The sequence below is a fragment of the Schistocerca nitens genome, chromosome 8, assembly GCF_023898315.1.
Source record: "Schistocerca nitens isolate TAMUIC-IGC-003100 chromosome 8, iqSchNite1.1, whole genome shotgun sequence".
NCBI classification, from domain to species: Eukaryota; Metazoa; Arthropoda; class Insecta; order Orthoptera; family Acrididae; genus Schistocerca; species Schistocerca nitens.
In genome coordinates this window covers 480534798-480554390 of record NC_064621.1, presented here as the reverse complement: position 1 = coordinate 480554390, position 19593 = coordinate 480534798, and the positions used below count along the sequence as shown (strand labels likewise).

The following is a 19593-nucleotide window of genomic DNA, read 5'->3' as shown; positions in this document are numbered from 1 at the left end:
CTGAATTTCCTTCACAGTTATGACTCAGTTTTGCATGTTCTTTGTAGTTAAACAGGAGGGAAAAGATTTTCTTATTATTTTACTACATTTTCATTACTTCACATTTGAGAAAACACAAGCATGTTATGTGAAATTAAAGTTAGTTGGTTTCATTTTGATACTTATTGATGACAGCAAATGTCTGTTCCATAAAAGTATTTGCAAATAGTGACAAAAAAGCAATTTCAGAAATGTAAATACAAGTGTAAAGTTCAGCATAGATAAAGGGAACTGTGCATTGTCTACATTTTGTTTCAGGGATGATCAGCTTTATGAATATATGCGTGATGTTTATATGGCAACACACAACAGGATGACACCATATCTTGTCGGACTGGCTCTAGGCTACTTGCTCCATAGGATTAAGGGCCAGCCTGTTACTAAAAGTAAGGTATGAAAAAGTATTAAAATATTCTATAGACTACATTTAGAATAGCCACTAATTCACCTAGATAATGGTTCATGATATTTTCTTTATGTAATTAAGAAGATGTAAATTACTGCCTCATATACTTACAAATTTAGGAGAAAATCCTTACTCTGGCAAAAGCTTCTTCAACCATGCTGCTCAACTGCTTTTCAACTGTTACAGCTTATTCAATAATTTTTTAAGTTTACTGATCACTATTTTAAGGTAGCAGTTGGTAGATAAATACTGTGTGTTCCATAGGTCATACCTTGAAAGGAAGGAAGAGTATGGTTTAACATCACACAGCAATGAAAGTCATTAAATAAAGAGCACAAGCCTATGTAGAATGATGATGGGAATTAAAATCAGCTATGACCTTCTCACTGAAACCGTCTCACCATCTGTCTTTTTACGAGATCTATGAAAAATCTGGATGGCTAGAGGGAGAGTTGAAGCCTACTTCTCAGAAATTTGAGTCCAGTGACTTTCTCATTGTGCCATCTCACTTGATCATTTTTATGAGATAACTGAGTGAAATGAGTCAGGTTACAGATTACTGACATAATGCATTTTTATGCTTGCATATTCATGTCATCTATTTAGAGAGAGTTTCCACAATAGCAAAAAAGAGTCTTACATGATTGCTTTCTAGTTGTGATCATTGTGTTGCTTCGTGATGACAGTGGAAACTAAGGGAATAAATAATAGCTTCAAAATTGGTGTTGATTTTGATGTAAAACCTAAAATAATGGATAAAAATATATGGTCCAATAATGTTGTGATAAAGCACCTTTTTAATCAGGATCTCCAGTGCACTAGTGCTATAAACTCTCAAGATCAAGAACATTCCACTGGAAAGGAAATGATACCACTGAAAAAAATGCTGACTTATAGTCAGTATGAATGTCCAATGCCTGAGGACAAAATTTGGTACATTGCCACAGTTTGTTGAGGAAGTGAGACCAGATGTATTAGGTATATTTGAATACTGACTAACCCAAGCAGAAATACAATACTACAGATGTACTGGATGTCTGGAAATGGTGAATGCATGGTGTACATGGTGTAGAGAAACAACTAACCATGGTGGTATGTCTGTGTATGTAAGTAGTAAGCTCAGTGCCAAGAAAATTGACTTCACTAACTTTTGTGTACATTTGGACGTAAAATTGGCTGCTTTGGGGCTGCCAGATGTTAACCTAATTGTTTTTTCTCTGTACCATTCCCTAGAGGCAATTTTGAAAATTTCACAGACCAGTTGGAGAGCTGTCTGCCTCACCTAGTGCATTAAAGGGCAAAAATTTCCTCACATCTAAACTTCAGCATTCATATAGGGGAAGTTAGTGATAAAGAGGGAGCTTTCATGAACTTAGTAAGCAGCTGTGGACTATTTATGCCGAATTATCCCCCAAAAAATGGAGCTATTTGTCTGACACAGTTATCACAAACCTAAATAATTGGGACTACATAAGTGAATGTAGTTGACCCTGTACTAGTAGACCACAGTGCAGTAATCATGAAGTTATGGACAGACTCAGTGACTACGCAAGACATTCCTAGCTGGAATTCTAATTATATATTCAGAAATAGAGTTATTACCAAGAAATGTTTAGAAGATTTCAAAACTACGTTATCTTCTATAGTTTAGCACCTAATATTTATGTATTGGCACCAAATGACAAATTCAGATGCTTGTTCCAGATCCTTGAAGTCAAATTTTATGAAAATTTTCTGCTAAAATACAAGAGACATTCAATTGCCAAATCAAAATGCAAACTAACAAAGTAAAGAGCTGATATATGCCTAGACAAGAAAATGTATTGTCCAAATACTAACTGACAGGGTCAAAGCAGACATTGATCTTAAGGACAGAATGTACTGCTGCTATTTACACGCAGGGAGTATCTACAGAAAGGAAATACAAAAAGTACAGAAGGAAAGCAGTTCCAAATACATCAAAGCTGCTCACAATCTTTGCAAGGTAGCATAGGATCTGATTAATGAGCACAGAAAAAGGTTCACTTCTTGCACTAATTCTTGCAGTCTAAATGAATTTGATGAATATTTTATAAATTTAGTGGAAAGCACAGTAGGTGAAATTCCTGAATTTGGAAATAAATACAGCATGATAGTGTGGAAGAGAATGCATCAGGGAGCCCCGATATTTGTAGAATGTCCTACAGCATGTTAAAAACCATAATTAGTGAAATTGTGCAACTGCTAACAGTAGTTATAAATAAGTGCCTTCAAGCTGGGAAATTTCCACACTGTCTGAAAGTGGCATGCACAGTGGCATGTCAGAACAGTATCTTCTAACAGTGTACTGTGCTATGTTCCACAGTAACATCAGTTCTGGGCAGTTGTTGTGGGGCCAGTCTACAGGCTGCAAGAATGTGCTTCTTTGCAGAAAACTGACCATTGTAAACAAATTTTTTCCAGATTAGGAGTTCTGAATGTTTTCATCCAGGATGAATTCAACCACCTCAGTCACATAAAAATAAATCATGAGCCCTACAGAAAGAGAAATGAAGTTCACCAGTGCTTCTATCACAATAAAGACAGTATAGACAGACCAAGATGTCAATAAAAAAGATAAATAAAAAAAAATAAAAAAAAAAAAACACAACACACAAAACAGCTTCCCAATGCTGATCCTGAAACTACTTACTGCTGTACCTAAGGGCATTCAGTTTTTACTACTGCAGCAACGTACAACTAACCTTCTGTGTAAATCAAAAGAGCAACTTTTGTACAGAACTGAAGAAATCTTCTCTGGTGATAGGACAGTGTCTACCCAAGCTGCATCTCCATTTTGCTGTTTAATTAAACTATGTTCTTGTATTGATTTCATAGTTTTGTTATTATTGTAAAGCATATTATAGTCTCATTCTTAACTCCAATATATTTTATAGTATCCTTATTAGTATCAAGTGGTAGTGTATTCATTTTATTCTTGTAACATTATTGTATCTTGACACTCACTGTCTTTACAGTCATGGCTGGTGAATGACTTAGAATGAGTAATAAATGGTAACTGTAAGTAGATTGTGTGGGCATATTTAACAACACTGAAACTTCTGGCAATGCTGTACTTATACTGTTACACCTAATTACCCAGAATTGCCATACTCATATTCTTCTCTGTAGTACTGCTCTGTGTGCTCTGTGTGTTCTGTGTGATCTTCAAAGTCTGTGGTGCACAGCCCTTCATTGATGGTATTCAGATCCTTTTTGATTATAGTACATTAATTACTTATCCCTCAAACTCTGCCATAATTATAACTTTATTACCGTGAAGACAGGAAGAGAAATGTAGTGTTACAGAAAGAGTCCCGAAGATTAAATAGGTAGATCACATTACTAATGAGAAGGTACTATACTGAATTGGAGGTAAAAGTAATTTTTTATGGCACAACCAATTTATGGCACAACTTGGCTAAAAGATAGGATCAGTTGTTATGACCATGTACTGAGGAATCAAGGAATAGTCTATGGGCTAATGGAGGGAAGTGTGGAGGATAAAAATTACAGAGGGAGACCTAGACTTGATTACAACAAGCAGGTCCAAATGGATATAGGTTGCAGTAGTTATGCAGAGATGAAGGGGCTTGTACAAGATAACACGAGTAATATGTTTCTTACAGTTTTTTGGTCTATCATCACCCTTTCAAGTAAATCAGAGGAGAATCCAGAAATACAACTGTGTAATCTATTAAATTTTGGGCATGCAGCTGTGCAAATACTACTTCATCCACTGATATTTCAGCTGCGTACCATCTGACCATCTTCAGAGTGAGTCGCAAGACTCTGAAGATGGCCAGATTGCACCCAGCCGAAATATCAGTAGAAGAGGTATTATTTGCACAGCTGCATGCCCAGAACTATTCATTACACTACAAGAACTTAAAAATGTACATGTAGTTGTGTATACAATTATATGTCAGATCGTGCAAACAGGAGCAGCGCTTAGCAACAGGCAGAGACATTTTGTGTAGAAAGGAGAAGCTGACAATGGTGTATCTCAAGATAGAGCCATCATAAAGGAAACTTGTTTATTATATGTCTGAATTTCACTTGTTTATTTCAGATTTTCTCTTTTATACTATTTATTCCATTCCTACATCTTGTGGCTCTCCAAGTCCAGGTGTTGACTTCTCCCTCTCTGCGCTTTCTTTTCATATATCCTTTCGCTTTTTCTATTTTTTGAAACTTTTCCACCCACATAATGAGGAAATTTTAAAAATAATAAAAAAAGGAAGATTCAAGTACATGCATGAAAAATTGTATAACTCCTTTTTGGCGCTTTTTGATACCCTCTTTTGAAGATAAGTACTGGCCATCCCATTTCTCACTTTGCTTACTTTACAATTTTCTGAGTGAATATTTTCCTTTTTGTACCATTAATAACAAAAATTGTAGTAATAACACTAAACAGCAGAAATAAATAACACTGACTTCATACTGAACAGATTGTTATCTTACTGCCAGAATAGTGCCCTTCTTGAAAGTCCACATATTTCTATGCCAGAAGCTAAGAAAAATAATCAGCAGAGAATAGACAATGTGAGCAATATCCTGCTGTGGTAGGCTATTTGTTAACTGAGTTGGCATTTGAAAAATGACACTTGGCTATCTTCTGTGATGCTTGCTAAACTGAGTGAGCAATCCACATACTATCAAAGAAGCTATAGGGTTGTAGGTAACAAAACAACCTACAATATTACTAAAAATATTGGAAGCAGCCTTTTGGAGATAGGTAGCAAAGAAGAACTACTTGTTAAAAAAGTTATAGAGAAAAAATAAAAAGTAAAAGGTGCAATACCTGAGCAGTACAATGAGTTAAGTGGCAGATGGGAAAATATCTCTAAGATGGCGGCTAGTGTTAAAGTAAATCGTGTATCTCCGCAAAAAAAAGTAAAATTCGATGGAAAAAAGAAATCGTGTATGAGTTGTAAGGACGAGATATCAAAGCTAAATGAACGTATAAAAAGTCTACAATTCATAATCGGTACTCTAAAGCAGGATGTAAAAGAACTTCAATCGGGAAAATACGGGAAGCAAGAAGACACGGCCTCCACTGAAGAAAACTCTATCCAGGAAGATAAATCTCAAAGAAACAGTGTAACTTTAATACAAAAAAACAGTGTGCAAAAATCGAGTGTAGTAAATCATGGAATACAGCCATCTGAAGAAAAACTGTTGCAAGGAACTGAAAGTAAACAAAAACGTGTGCAAACAAACAACTCTAGCATGGTAGCGGAAAAGCATGAAAACAGATCAAACTTTCCTGGAAATCGCGAACTTCCTAACATACCGGTAGTGAAAAGTAAACTGTCAAATTCTCAAAGAAAGTTATTGACTGATTCTAATATCGTGTGCAAAAACAGATTCAGTGTGCTATCAGAAAAAACGAACAGACAAAGTGAAGCAAATATACAAACGAAAGTTTCGGAACCGAAAACAACAAACGAAAACAGTCAACGTAAAAAACAAGATGCTGGCATTATTTATTTATATTCTGATAGTCATGGAAAAGGACTGGCAAAGATCATGAACGAAAAGCTAATAAATGAAAGTGTTATTGGATTTGTGAAGCCAGGTGCTCCACTGCGAGAAGTTACTCAGCATATTGACACACACAGTAGCCATGGAAGTTGTAACTCTTGCATTATTTTAGCTGGCGCAAACGATGTCTACAAGAACGAGGCAAATTTCGCTTTGCGATCTTTAAGGGAAACATTGGCAAAAGTTATGGACATGAAAGTTTTCGTAATAAGCATCCCTATGAGACATGATCTCATCAAAACATCGTGTGTGAATGCAGAAATCGAAGCAACTAACCGAAAGTTCGATAAAATATGTAAGCTCTTCAGCAGTGTGACATATATTAATGCAGACAGTCAAAAAAGAGATTTCACTACCCATGGATTGCACAGAAACATGAAAGGGAAAGTAGCACTCTGCGATGCAATTATGGAACAATTAAACCGAAATCAGCCAGGCTTAGTGCAGCCTCCAATTGCAGCAGCAGCAGCAATAGAATCAACAATTTCAAATGAAGAGCATATTACTCCAATGACTTCAGGAAGTTGAAGCGGCAAGAAGAGGATCCCCATCTAGCCTGGTTGTGGTTCCTCAAATTACAACTCCAAAAATTACAGCAGAAACGCCATCACACTACAAGTCAACTCGCCCAACACGAAACAGGAAAGAACCACAACGTTTTTTATGGCAAGTGATTCCAGAGAAATGTTGATTTCATCTTCTAAAACATCGCTCTGGAAAGAAAACTTCAATTGTAAAAGTGTTAAAAATGATATGTCATGTGCAACTGTCGAACATAAGGTAGGCCAAAATAACCTAGTAAATAAGTTATCGTCGAAATTTATGCTCCTGCACCAAAATGTACAATCCTTATCAAATAAAGTTAGTGAGATAGAAATATTGTTATCAGATGAACTAAAAGAAGTGTCTGTTATATGTGTAAGTGAGCACTGGTTATCCGAAAATATGTTACATCACACAAGGATAGAGGGCTTTACCCTTTCATCTTTTTTTTGCAGGAAAACCTCCATGCATGGAGGAACATACATATATGTTAGAGAGGACGTCAAACACGAAAATTTAAAGTTCACTAACCAGCTAGGGGAAGAGCAAAACTTCGAAATTTCTGCTACAGAACTGACAAATTTAAATATAATTGTTATTTGCATATATAGAAGCCCAGATGGAAACGTAACTACTTTCATTGAAAATCTTGAGAAGGCACTTAACAGTATAAAAATAGTTAGTAAAACAACCTTCATATGTGGTGACTTTAATATGGATTTCAACAAGAACTCAAAAGACAGATTAAACCTTGAGGCCTTATTAAAAACCTACAACATACATACAACTATCAAATCCCCCACCAGAGTCACCAAATCGTCAAGCAGTGCTATAGATCAGATACTAATAAATACAGATAAATATTTATACAAATCTGGAAATATGAATACAGGTTTCAGTGATCATTATGCACAGTTTATTGAATTCCCAGTAGACACTGCAGGAAATACTGAACAACAAATGACAAGAAAAGGTAGAAATTTTAGCAAGCACAACCTAGAACACTTCAGGCACTTACTGAAAAAAGAAACATGGAATGATATAGACAACTATGAGGACACATGTAAAAAGTTGGACGTGTTCATGGAAATATTCTCCCATTATTTCAATATTTCTTTTCCAGTTAAAAACCAAACATTAAAAACTAAAAAAAGAAATGTTACATGGCTGACGAAAGGCATTAAAATATCATGTGCTGAAAAGAGGAGACTTTATGAAATCTCAAAAACACAAAATGTTACAGAAGAATTTCTGGTGCATTTCAAGAATTATAAGAGAGTGCTTCACAAAGTCATAAAAGAATCTAAAAAAACAACAAATGATCACCATATAAAAATGGCCAAGAACAAAATGAAAGCCATGTGGAAGATAGTCAGAGAACAAGTAGGAAACGAGACCTCCCAAAATGTAAATCTCCAGGTAATCCAAGATGGCAAAAAAATTACAAATCCAGAAGAAGTAGCCACTGCTTTTAATACATACTTTGCAAATTTTAGTGAAAAATTACTATCTGACATAAAATCTTCAAATAAAACTCCTGCTACAACACCATCCAATCAAAATAGAAACTGCAACTCCCTATTTCTTACTCCAACCAACCCTAAGGAAATTATACTATCAATTAGAGAGTTAAAAACAAAATTTTCAACAGGTGTGGATGAGATTCCAGATTATGTCATTAAAAATGTGGGGGACCTCATTGCAATACCATTATCCCACATTTTCAACAGTTCATTAACAAATGGAGTCTTTCCTTCCTGCTTAAAGACAGTGAAACTAAAACCACTGTTCAAAAAGGGTAAGAAAGAAGACATAGCCAATTATAGACCTATTGCCTTGCTATCTACATTTTCGAAAATACTAGAAAAAAATTTTCATAAGAGGTTGCTAGATTTTCTAGAAAAGTGCAAAATAATATCCACAATACAACACGGCTTCCGGAAAGGCCGATCAACAGAAACAGCAATATATGAATTTCTGGATGAAGTACTCGAAAAAATTGATAGTGGACAAAAAGTAACTGGCATATGCCTCGATCTGTCTAAGGCTTTTGACATCATAGACCACACTCTATTGCTGCAGAAGCTTGAAAGAATTGGTATCAGAGGTATGCCTAACAGCTGGCTTAGATCATATCTTACTGACCGCAAGCAAGTAGTAGAAATACATTTTCACAAAGAAAATAAATCAACAAGACACTATTCTGATTATAAACCAGTAAAATATGGAGTACCGCAGGGCTCGGTACTGGGCCCCATCCTATTTTTGATATATATAAATGACCTAACATCAACCAACCACTACCATAGCACTATCCAGTTTGCAGATGACACAAGCGTATTAGTCAGCGGGAAGACTGCAGAGATACTACAGACAAGACTGTCTGAGGCATTAACAAATGTTGAAACTGGTTCAACCAAAACAAATTAATAATAAATAAAAGTAAAACAGTAGCATTAAATTTTCATAATGTCAAGAGAAACATTGAAGAGGATATAAGAATTCAGATGTCAGACACGGATATAGCAAGTGTGCCTAATACAAAATTTCTGGGGGTCTGGCTACAGGATAATCTTAGATGGGAAACTCACATTGACAACATATTAAAGAAGCTAAGTACCATGTGTTATTTAATGAGAGTGCTAGAAAACTGCTGTCATAAGGACTGTCTAATGACAGTTTACTATTCTAATATACATTCTGTCCTAAAATATGGGATCACTTTTTGGGGTAACTCGCCATCCTGCCTAAAACTCTTCAGGATGCAAAAAAGAATAGTGAGAATCATGGCTGGAATAAAAAGGAACAAACCATGTAGACCATTATTTAAAAGGATGGGGATTCTTCCCCTTCCATGTATTTTCCTATTTGAAAGTGCAATGTTTATAAAGAAATATACAATAACAAATCCTAGTATCCTCCCCAAAAATGAAAATGTTCATCATAATACAAGACAGAAAACTGACTTTCATGTACTCCATACAAAAACCAGTTTGTGCCAAAAAGGAACATTACACCATGGAAAAATTATCTACAATAAATTGCCAAGAGAAATTAAAGTAAAGACCGATGTAAAAAATTTTAAAGCAGCATTAAAAGAATATCTGTTGACACATTGCTTTTATAGTGTGGAAGAGTTCCTCCAAAATCCTCGAGAGTCTAAGTGATGATTATGCAAATACTGTAACCATTAATATTGGCCTATAAATACATTCAGATGTAATTCTCAAGTTTCTAATGGGGTTCAAGTATAAGTTGTATACCGACTTGCCCAGTATATGAAGTAAAATTCTGTGAATGTAATTCTCTAGTGTACATGTCAGTTCATAGTGTAGAAGAGTTCCTCAAAAATCCTTAGAGCTTAAGTGACGATCATGCAAATACTTTAATCGTTAATAATATTGGCTTATACATGTATTCAGTTGTAAACTTCAAGTTTCTAATGTGGTTTAATTATAACTTACACATTGACTTGCCCAGTATATGAAGTGCTGTAAAATTTTGTGAACATAATTTTCTAGTTTCTAAAGTGTTTTAATTGTAAGATATACTTCGACCTGTCCAATATTTGATGTGCTGTACTGTACATGTAAGATTTACTGGACCAATAAATACAATACAAAATTCTAATCATGAAACAGTGCTTTTCTGTATTGTTAAAATAAAACATGGTCTCAGCTTCTTCTTCTTCTTTTATTTATTTATTTATTTATTATTATTATTATTATTATTATTATTATATAAAGCCATCGTAATGAAGACAAAACATGGATTCAGCATATCAAAAGATGACAGAATGAGGTAGACCTAAAAAAACTGGTAAAATGGCTATGTCTGATATCCAAAAAGCTTTAAAAAGGTTTGATATAATCCATTATGGAGTCGAGGTAGCAGTTGTCGTTATACTGGTTATCACTGTTAGCATTCAACCGCGATTCTTATACATATTTTAACAACGCGTTTCAAGAGACAATGCTCTCATCATCAGGTTGTAAAATCTATGTCACGAAACTAAACGGACTAAAAAGACGAAATACCATCACCATGTCTTTTTAGACCGTTTAATTTCGTGACATAGATTTTACAACCTGATGATGAGAGCATTGTCTCTTGAAACGCGTTGTTAAAATATGTATAAGAATCGCGGTTGAATGCTAACAGTGATAACCAGTTTAAAAAGGTTGTGCTGTAGGAAAGCACTAGATGCATACAAAATAAAAAAATTCTAGTTGAAATATCTGATACTAGCACATGTAACACTAATTAAATACGTCACAGAAGCAGTAGAAGATCCTTTTTAGAAATATGTTCACACCCAGTGGAAAGTGTTACGTATGTACTAGCTAAATCTGGGGCTACTGAGAAATACAGCAATTATCATCCAATAGCCTATCTCTCCATTGTGTACAAACTGTTCTTAACTGTTTTGTTCATAACTGTTTTAAGTGATAGGATCTACACTCTTTGTGAGAAAGGATTAGGAAGAGAAAGAGTGTATTAGAAGCTTTTGGCATTGAAAACACCTTGATCTACATTTATACTTTACAAACCACCATACAGTCCCTGGCAGAGGGCACTTCTGTTTCTGGTACTATTATTATTTCCACCCTTCCCTGTTCCATTCACAGGAATGACTGATGGTAAGCCTGTAGAGTTTTAATTTATTAGATTTTTCAACAATATTATGAAAAAGTTAGTTACTACTCACAATATAGCAAGATTCCAAGTTGCAGATAGGCACAACCAAAAGAGCTTTATTAGGTTTTTCTTGTCATAGTCATTTCATGAGTCATATGTGGGAGGATGTAATATGGTACCACACTAACCTGGGAACATATGCTCTTGGACTTTCAAAGTGAACCTCTCAATGACGCACTGTGTCTATCACTGTGCTTTATTGAGGATCTCTTTCATGCTCTTGGAGCTAATAAACAATCCTGTACAAAACACATCACTCTTCACTGAATCTTTTCTATCTCTTTTTATTAATTCATTTTGGTAAGGGTCCCAGTCTTATGAGTAATATTCAAGAAGTGGTCAAAGAAGAGTTTTGTAAGACACTTATTTCATGGATGAATTACATTTCCTTAAGATTATTTCAAGGAATCTCAGCCAGGTATCTCCTTTTACTAGCATTCCTCTCTAGGTTACTGTAGACAATTACTCCTAGGTATTTTACAATAATTACTATTTCCATTGATTTATCACAAATAGTGCAGTAAAACCGAAATGTGTTTCTCTTCCTGTTTTTACACAATACATTACATTTATTTTTATTTGGGATCAACTGTCAGTCCCTGTATCAATTATGTATCTTCTGTGGGGTCCTCCTGTATTTTGCTTCTGGTGCTGAAACATTTCTAAAGATAACAGCACTGTCTACAAACAGCTTTATGGGGTTGCAAAAATTATGAGCTACATCATTAATATGTATTGTAAATAGTGCCAGTCCTCCAACTCTCCCTTAGGCTACTCCAAAAATTACCTGTCACTGTTTTCCTTTTGAGAATAACATGTTGAATTTTATCTGCAAGGAAATTTTGAATCCACTCACAAATCTCGTCTGGTTCTTACGAAGTTCACATTTTGTTCACTATTTGCCAGTGCAGAATTGTATCAAATGCCTTCCTGAAGTCAAGGAACATGGCACCATCCTGGGCACTGTTCCATCTCTAATGACCTCATTGTTTGTGGGACAATAAACCTTAATCTTCCTTCCTTCCAGGAATTGTTGTCTATGACCCTCTAGATTTCATTCCTGTTTGTGAAGTTGATGTTGATTCCTATAGAAGAAATTCTCATTCTCCAAAATGTCATAATGCATGATCAAAAAACATGTTTCATAATTATGTATTTACGAGGGCGGTTCAGAAAGCAACCTCCGATTGGTCACAGTGCGGGTTGTGGGGGGAGTAGCGACGCCATCTGTGCGTTCACGCACTCAACAGGTCAGTCGGCATCAATCTGTGGTCGAGTGAACGTCGTACCTGCGCTAGTTTAGTTTTTGTGGCAGTTTGAAATGTGTGCTGCAATAGAAAACCCCGCCAAATGTGAAGTGCGTGCTGTCATAAGGTTTTTTACAGCCAAATTCATGGAACGTGGTACGACCATTAATCAAGACGTGTACTGTGAAACAATAAAAAAGTTACGACGGGCTATACAGAACAAACGCCATGGTATGCTGACTTCCGGTATCGTTTTTTTGCACGATAACGCCCGTCCTCACTCTGCTCGCAGAACAACGGCCCTTCTTGAGTCCTTCAAGTGGGACGTTATCAACCATCCACCTTACAGCCCAGACCTGGCGCCAAGTGATTATCACCTCTTCATGCATTTGAAGAAATGGCTCGGGTCACAGCGGTTTGATGACGACGAAGAGCTCAAAGATGCGGTCACAGGCTGGCTCCAGGCACAAGCGGGTGATTTTTATGCAGAAGGAATTTCAAAGCTTGTGAAGAGATACGATAAGTGCCTCAATCGCTATGGAGACTATGTAGAAAAATAGTTCAAAGATGTAGTTGTAAGATGTATATATTAAAATATTTTTATTTAACTTGGTGTATTTTTTTAAATCAACCGGAGGTTACTTTCTGAACGGCCCTCGTATCTACATGTCTGTCAATTCTTTTTGAAAACATGAATAACCTGGTTTTTCCTATCACTAGGTACACCTAAGTTCTGCAGCAACCTATGATAAGCTACCACAGGAGGAGTGCAAGTTCTTTTGTGTTACCTGTGTAGAATCTCATAGGTATCTCACTCAGTCCCAGTACCTTTCCACAGTTGATTCCATATTCTGCGATCACTTTCTCAGTATCTGCCATCATGACATTATACAATTAATGAAAGGAAGAACCATATTGTGACCTTTCACTGTAGAAATATTGAAGGAAAATTATGATTTAATGCCCCATAGACATCGATATCATTAGACCCAGTCTGCAGTGAAACAGTTTTGGAAGACTGAATTCAATACTTTGGCATACTTACCCTCACCCTCCATTTTGGTGCCAGTACGGTCATGTGAACAGAAGAGTTAGACATGCTTACTGGCTTCCACATGGCCCAAATTTTTTAGTGTTTTTTCTTACCAAAATTTTTCTTTCACATTCATTAAATGCTTCTGCCATTGCTCTCCTCATGCTCAGTTTCACTTCTTTGCTCATTTTCATTTCTTTGCTTAAATATGCTCTCGTTAATTTCATAACAACTTTCAAACAGTTCTACTGAGCCATGGTGGGTCTTTCCCATCCCTTACAATCTTGCCCAACACATACTCAGCTAATGAACATTGTACAATGCTTCTGAATTTTATCCATTTGTGCATTAAATCTTCGTCACATCTGAGATAAATTCAGAATCAACTGAGCCTCTGGCTTATAACTTCCACTCAGCTGCAAATCAAAGGATCATGAAAGATTCTGGATATAATGCTGCAAATAGCTTGTACCCCATGTGTGGTGTTAGCTGCCTTCACCAATGCAGCAAACCAACTAAACCAACCAAGGATGGCCTCAGAACTTAGGTAGGAAGCATAATTCATGTGAAAATGAGCAGAAGTTTGCACCTGGTTACACCCAGTTCCTACAGTAACCACTAATAGAGCTCTCTCTTCATTTTGGATGAAAATCAGGTGCTCCATCACGCACCTAATGTTGGAGCCACCAGTTAGCAACATATCCACTCTCTGAGGTCGTCCAAACTTGGCAGGCAGGGCTTTTGGCTACTGCACCAGCTGAAACATCCCATGCTGGCTCAGATATTTTATCAGAACAGGGCAGTGTCTTGCACATGTAGCTAAGATTGCAGGGGGCAACAATGCAATTAGTTCCCACAGTCACCTCTGTACCAGAGATTTGAAACCTCATCATTGTCTGCCACTTACCTATGAGCAAGGACAAACACTTCACATGGTGTGCATCATAAGAAGCAGTGACAGCTGAGTTTGTGGGGTACTGCAGCTTTTGCCACAGGGTGCTCTAATTTCACTGCAGCTCAGGGCAGCAGCTTGTTGATTATAGCCAACACAGCTTCTACTCCTACTCCTTGATTCAGTGCAGTTACTTTCATCCTGACAACCATTCATAATTTTCATAAAAGGTTCACCTAATTACTTATGATAAAACATGTGAAAATCTTTGCAGTCCTTTTCCAGTCTCTTAAGAAATTCATTCATATATTATTTTCAGAATTTTAAACAAATCTCAGACACATAAATTGTCACATTTGGCACTCTAGTCAAAAGACTAACTTGACATATTTTATAAATCACAACTACAATTCAGTCCATGTTAAAAGTTATTGAAATGTTAAGGGATGAAACTCATGTTGATAAGCTCATTAGCGTCTCCGTGGAGGAGTTTGTAGTTATGGCACTATTTATGTAAATAAACTAAATTGTTTGTAACATTTTTTGTAATTATTTGATTAGAAAAAGTAATCTGTTCATTATACTGCAGGCATTGCCCCTTTTTATCTGGTGTATCATAATTGTGACTTCCATGATGGATTCAGTGGTTAAAATTTATTATAAACAAGAATGGTAATCATGTCAACAACTTTTTAACTATTGAAGCTTCCGACATAGATTTATGTCCAATCAGCTTGTCCCACTGTCATGGTACCAAAACTGTCATCTGTTTTTCTCTAGCATGCTTATATCAAGTTTTAATGTGTTTTCATTAAAATCATATTAGTGATGACATTTCAAGTGACAGGTCCCTCCATATTAGCTCATCTGGTGACCATGTTGCTGGAACACATCCCTTCTTCTGCCTGGAAAAAGCTCAATGATCACTGGGCCTCGTGGCTTGCTAGCCACCTTTACTTCTACTCAGCTTGCCAGTCGTGGTCCATCTGACAGCTGGCCACCCCAACAAACATTCATACTGACCCACAGCAGACCTGTCCGATTTAGTCCATCCTGCAACAGTCAAACCAGTTGCTTGTAATATCAGATTGAGAGATACATTAACAAAAGACAAGAAAATCATAGAAACTTAATATGTATGTGTGTTAACATTGAAGTGTTATTATACTGATTCATGCTTATGCCAGCTAAATTTTATTGCATAAATTAGAAATAAAGCTGCTGCTTTGAAAAAAGCTGCAGTCCTCTGTTCTGCTAAGTAGCTGCTGTTCATAGACCATTGGCAGCTTAATATTTACTTAATTACAATTGTATTTTTCAAACAAAATAGTTACCTATATCTGTAAATACTGAATCCTCTTTTACGACAGTACATCACTACTTGTCATGCAACTTTGTTACAAACAATGCTACTTGCCATCAGCTATTAAAGCCTTTCAGTCTCTCAAATAAAACTGTAATTTGTAGAAACAGTGATGAATGAGTTTTGTTTTTAAATTTCTTTCAACAGTTTGGAATTCCCAATTTTTTGCTTTGTGTTAGGCTGGACCTTACTAAATATCTTAACCCCACTCTGATTCTGAGACAAGTAGGCAATCTCTGCTGGAAAATTATTTTTGTCTTGCACTGTGTACACCATAGGCCAAACTGATTATAACTGTCAGCAATAAAAACATCAAGAAGTAAATGTATTAGAAAGAGAGTAATAATTTTGATACCCTTAAAAAGACTTCTGCACAATGTACAGTTATCTACTGTACACAATATCATTAATGCTAACCACTGCTGAATAAACAGTTTATGTACTTTAGATGCACTGCTCCAGAATTATCATATCATTTCATAAGGCAATGAGTAAAAATACAGGGAGTTTCAAGTTGCTGTTCACCACATAGCAAAGCTGTTGAGTTGCAACCAGGCACAATGAAAAAGATTGATAGAAATATTCAACTTTGAGACAAAGTCTTTATTCAGAAGCAGAAAACTCACCCACATTCACACATACACGGCCACTATCACTGGGCACTGAGGCTCAACTGCTATGGAGATGCAGTTGCAGTTGCGCCTTAGTGCTTCTCTGTCCTGAACCATAGCAGAACTGAGGTACCAGGGATGAGTGTAGTAATTTCCCTTTTCAGAAGCTCTGAGTGTTACTTCTGCAATGTCAACTTAACCTAAATATGACTTCTTTCACTAGAACACCAGTTCACACTTTGATGCTGAGTTTTGTTCCATCATCCTTTCTATGCCATCTCCCATGCAGTTGGCATAGCAGCAGGAGCCTGCTGCTATGCCAGGCAAAGCTGTGGTGCAACATGTCTCTCCTCTTCAATGGATCTGATCCACTGAATCATAGACATCTGCATCTCTGGAAAATGTCTTGACAACACATCTCACAGTTTGGTATATATATGTACAGTACATTTTTACTTCTCTTATACTAATCCAACGTGCACCACAATGTTCACTGGCAGTTTAATTACTAACAATTATTTTTAAGTTTGACCCAGTCAACTGGCACACTGGGAGTTCAGGCGAGCAGGCGATTTTCCACCTAAAATACACTCTAAGATTTTAAGAGGTTTTTTTTTTAAAACGATGCTCCACAAAGGAATATTCTAACTGGGATATAAATCAGTAGTGATTTAAATGTACAGACAAACAAATGATTACTATTTCACAAAAATTGGGTGATTTATTCAAGATAAAGAGCTTCACAATTTAAGCAAATCAGTAATGTGTTGGTTCCTTATGCATGCAGTAATTTGGCTTGGTATTGATTGACAGAATTGTTGGATGTCCTCCAGAGGAATAGAGTGTCACATTCTGTCCAATTGGCATGTCAGATTGCCCAAATAGCAAGATAGTTGGAGGACCCTGCCTATAATGCTCCAAATGTTCTCAATTGGGGAGACATCTGGTGACCTTGCTGGCCAAGGTAGAGTTTGGAAAGCACAAAGACAAGCTAGAGTTTGGAAAGCACAAAGACAAGCAGTAGAAACTCTTGCCATGTGTGGGTAGGCATTATCTTGCTGAAATGTAAGTCCTTGACTGCTTGTTATGAAGGGCAACAAAATGGACCAAGTAGGGTAGCACACTGGTTAGCACTGGACTTGCATTCGGGATGATGATAGTTCACACCCACATCTGGCATCTTGACTTAGGTTTTCTATGATTTCCCTGAATTGCATAATGCAAATGACAGGATAATTCCTTTGAAAAGGCACAGCCATTTTCCTTCCCCATCCTTCCGTAATCCTGTAATCCAAGTAGTGCTCTGCCTCTGATGACCTCGTTATCAATGAGATGTTAAACACTAATTTCCTCCTCCATCCTCCGCAAAAAACAAGATATAGAATATTGCCAATGTACCACTGTGCTGTAAGGGTGCTACAGATGACAACCAAAAGCGTCTTTCTATGAAAAGAAATGGCACTCCAGACCATCACTCCTGGTTGTCAGGCTGTATGGCAGACAACAGTCAGGTTGGTGTCCCAATGCTGTCTAGGGCATCTCACACACATCTTCAGCCTGGAATCTCATTGACATGTGTAGAATCGTCTTAGGCAGTGGTGCTATACGAACCTGATTGTCACTTGCCATACAGCCTGACAACCAGGAATGATGGTCTGGGGTGCCATTTCTTTTCAGAGTAGGACACCTTAGTTGTCATCAAAGGTACTTACAGCCCAGCAGCATGTTGACAATATTCTATGCCCTGTTTTGCTGCCCTTCAAGGCAAGCCATCCTGGGCTTATATTTCAGTAAGCTAATGCCCACCTTCGCATGGTGAGAGTTTCTACTGCTTGTCTTTGTGCTTGCCAAAACCTACCTTGGCCATCAAGGTTGCCAGATCTGTTCCCCATTGAGAATGTTTGGAGCTTTATGAGCAGGGCTCTCCAACCAGGTCAGGGTTTTGGCAATATAATGCACCAATTGGACAGAATTTGGCACAATATACATTAGGAGAACATGCAACAACTCTATCAGTCAGTGCCAAGCTGACTAACTGATTTCATAAGGGCCAGACATGGACCAACATGTTACTGACTTGCTCAATTTGTGAAGCTCTTTCTGTTGAATAAATTATCCAATTTTTGTGAAATTGTAATCATTTGTTTGTCTATACTTGTAAATCACATCTACCAATTTCTGTTCCCTTTGGATAATTCCTTTGTGGTTCATCATCTTGTTTTGTCGTAGAATGTAGATGCAGACTCCACAAAGCTGAGTTAGAACCACAATGGTTCCTGATGCTGACACTTTCATCATAATGATTTTGCAATGTCAATCATTAAGGTATTGCTGCACATGCTGGAGCACCTGATCCAGTTGCTATCAGCTCACTAAACTTCCATTGTTTTTCACACTTATCCATTACTGAATTATCATATAACAAATACAGAGAAACAACTAAAAAAATAATGTTGCAGCTCTCAGCTTTCTTGATAAATTATTTAAAAAAATCATCTTTTACCAGTAAACTGTTCCTCTCAATTGATCATTTGTACTTGGCATTTCTTCTCATTTATCTGGTGGATTTTTAACTCACTGTGTTGGTACATCTCTTGGAATGTTATCTCTGTGACAAAAGTCTGCCTTATGTAGTCTGTTCATCCTGTATGAGGTATGAACCTTGCAGCTGCACATTATTGGCATCAGTTTCCTCCCAGTTGGAACAGTGCCCCACCAAGTTCTATCATGAGCTGCTGAAGATCAGTTTTTGGATGACACTTCTTCTTATCTCCAGTAAATATTATGTTGCAAGTATGACCAGTTTTATGAACCTTCTTATCCTTAGGTATCCCTTTGTCAGCCTGATCACTAGTATGACAAGCAACTTCCTCTTTCTTCTCTTACGCCCCCCGCCCCTCCTGTGTGAGTGCCACCATCAAAGTTGGTGATGACTCTGGTGCAATATTTTCAGCTAAATGTGTATGTACCACCTCATTATCCACAACATTTGCAACATAATTAACGTCATCACAGCTTTTTCTTTGCCCTTTGCAGTATCTACAATGGAATTATTCTCTGCAGCTATGCTTTGCTTGCCACAAAAAACCACTGGCACTTATACTTTTCTGTACATGTCCATCCAGGATAACAATTGACTCAAGCTCCATGGCTTGTAGGCAGCACTCATTAACTCCCAATATCACCCATATTG

General features: G+C 36.9%; 1 protein-coding gene across 1 annotated transcript in view; it reads left to right on the top strand.

Annotated features, from left to right (window-relative positions):
* Positions 1 to 19593, top strand: part of LOC126199627 (nose resistant to fluoxetine protein 6-like) — a 192704-nt gene that overhangs the window by 148574 nt on the left and 24537 nt on the right. The window contains exons 10-12 of the mRNA XM_049936553.1: positions 298 to 430; positions 4937 to 5031; positions 6610 to 6793. Of these exons, the coding sequence (XP_049792510.1) occupies positions 298 to 430; positions 4937 to 5031; positions 6610 to 6793 (412 nt within the window). The remainder of the gene's footprint in view (positions 1 to 297; positions 431 to 4936; positions 5032 to 6609; positions 6794 to 19593) is intronic.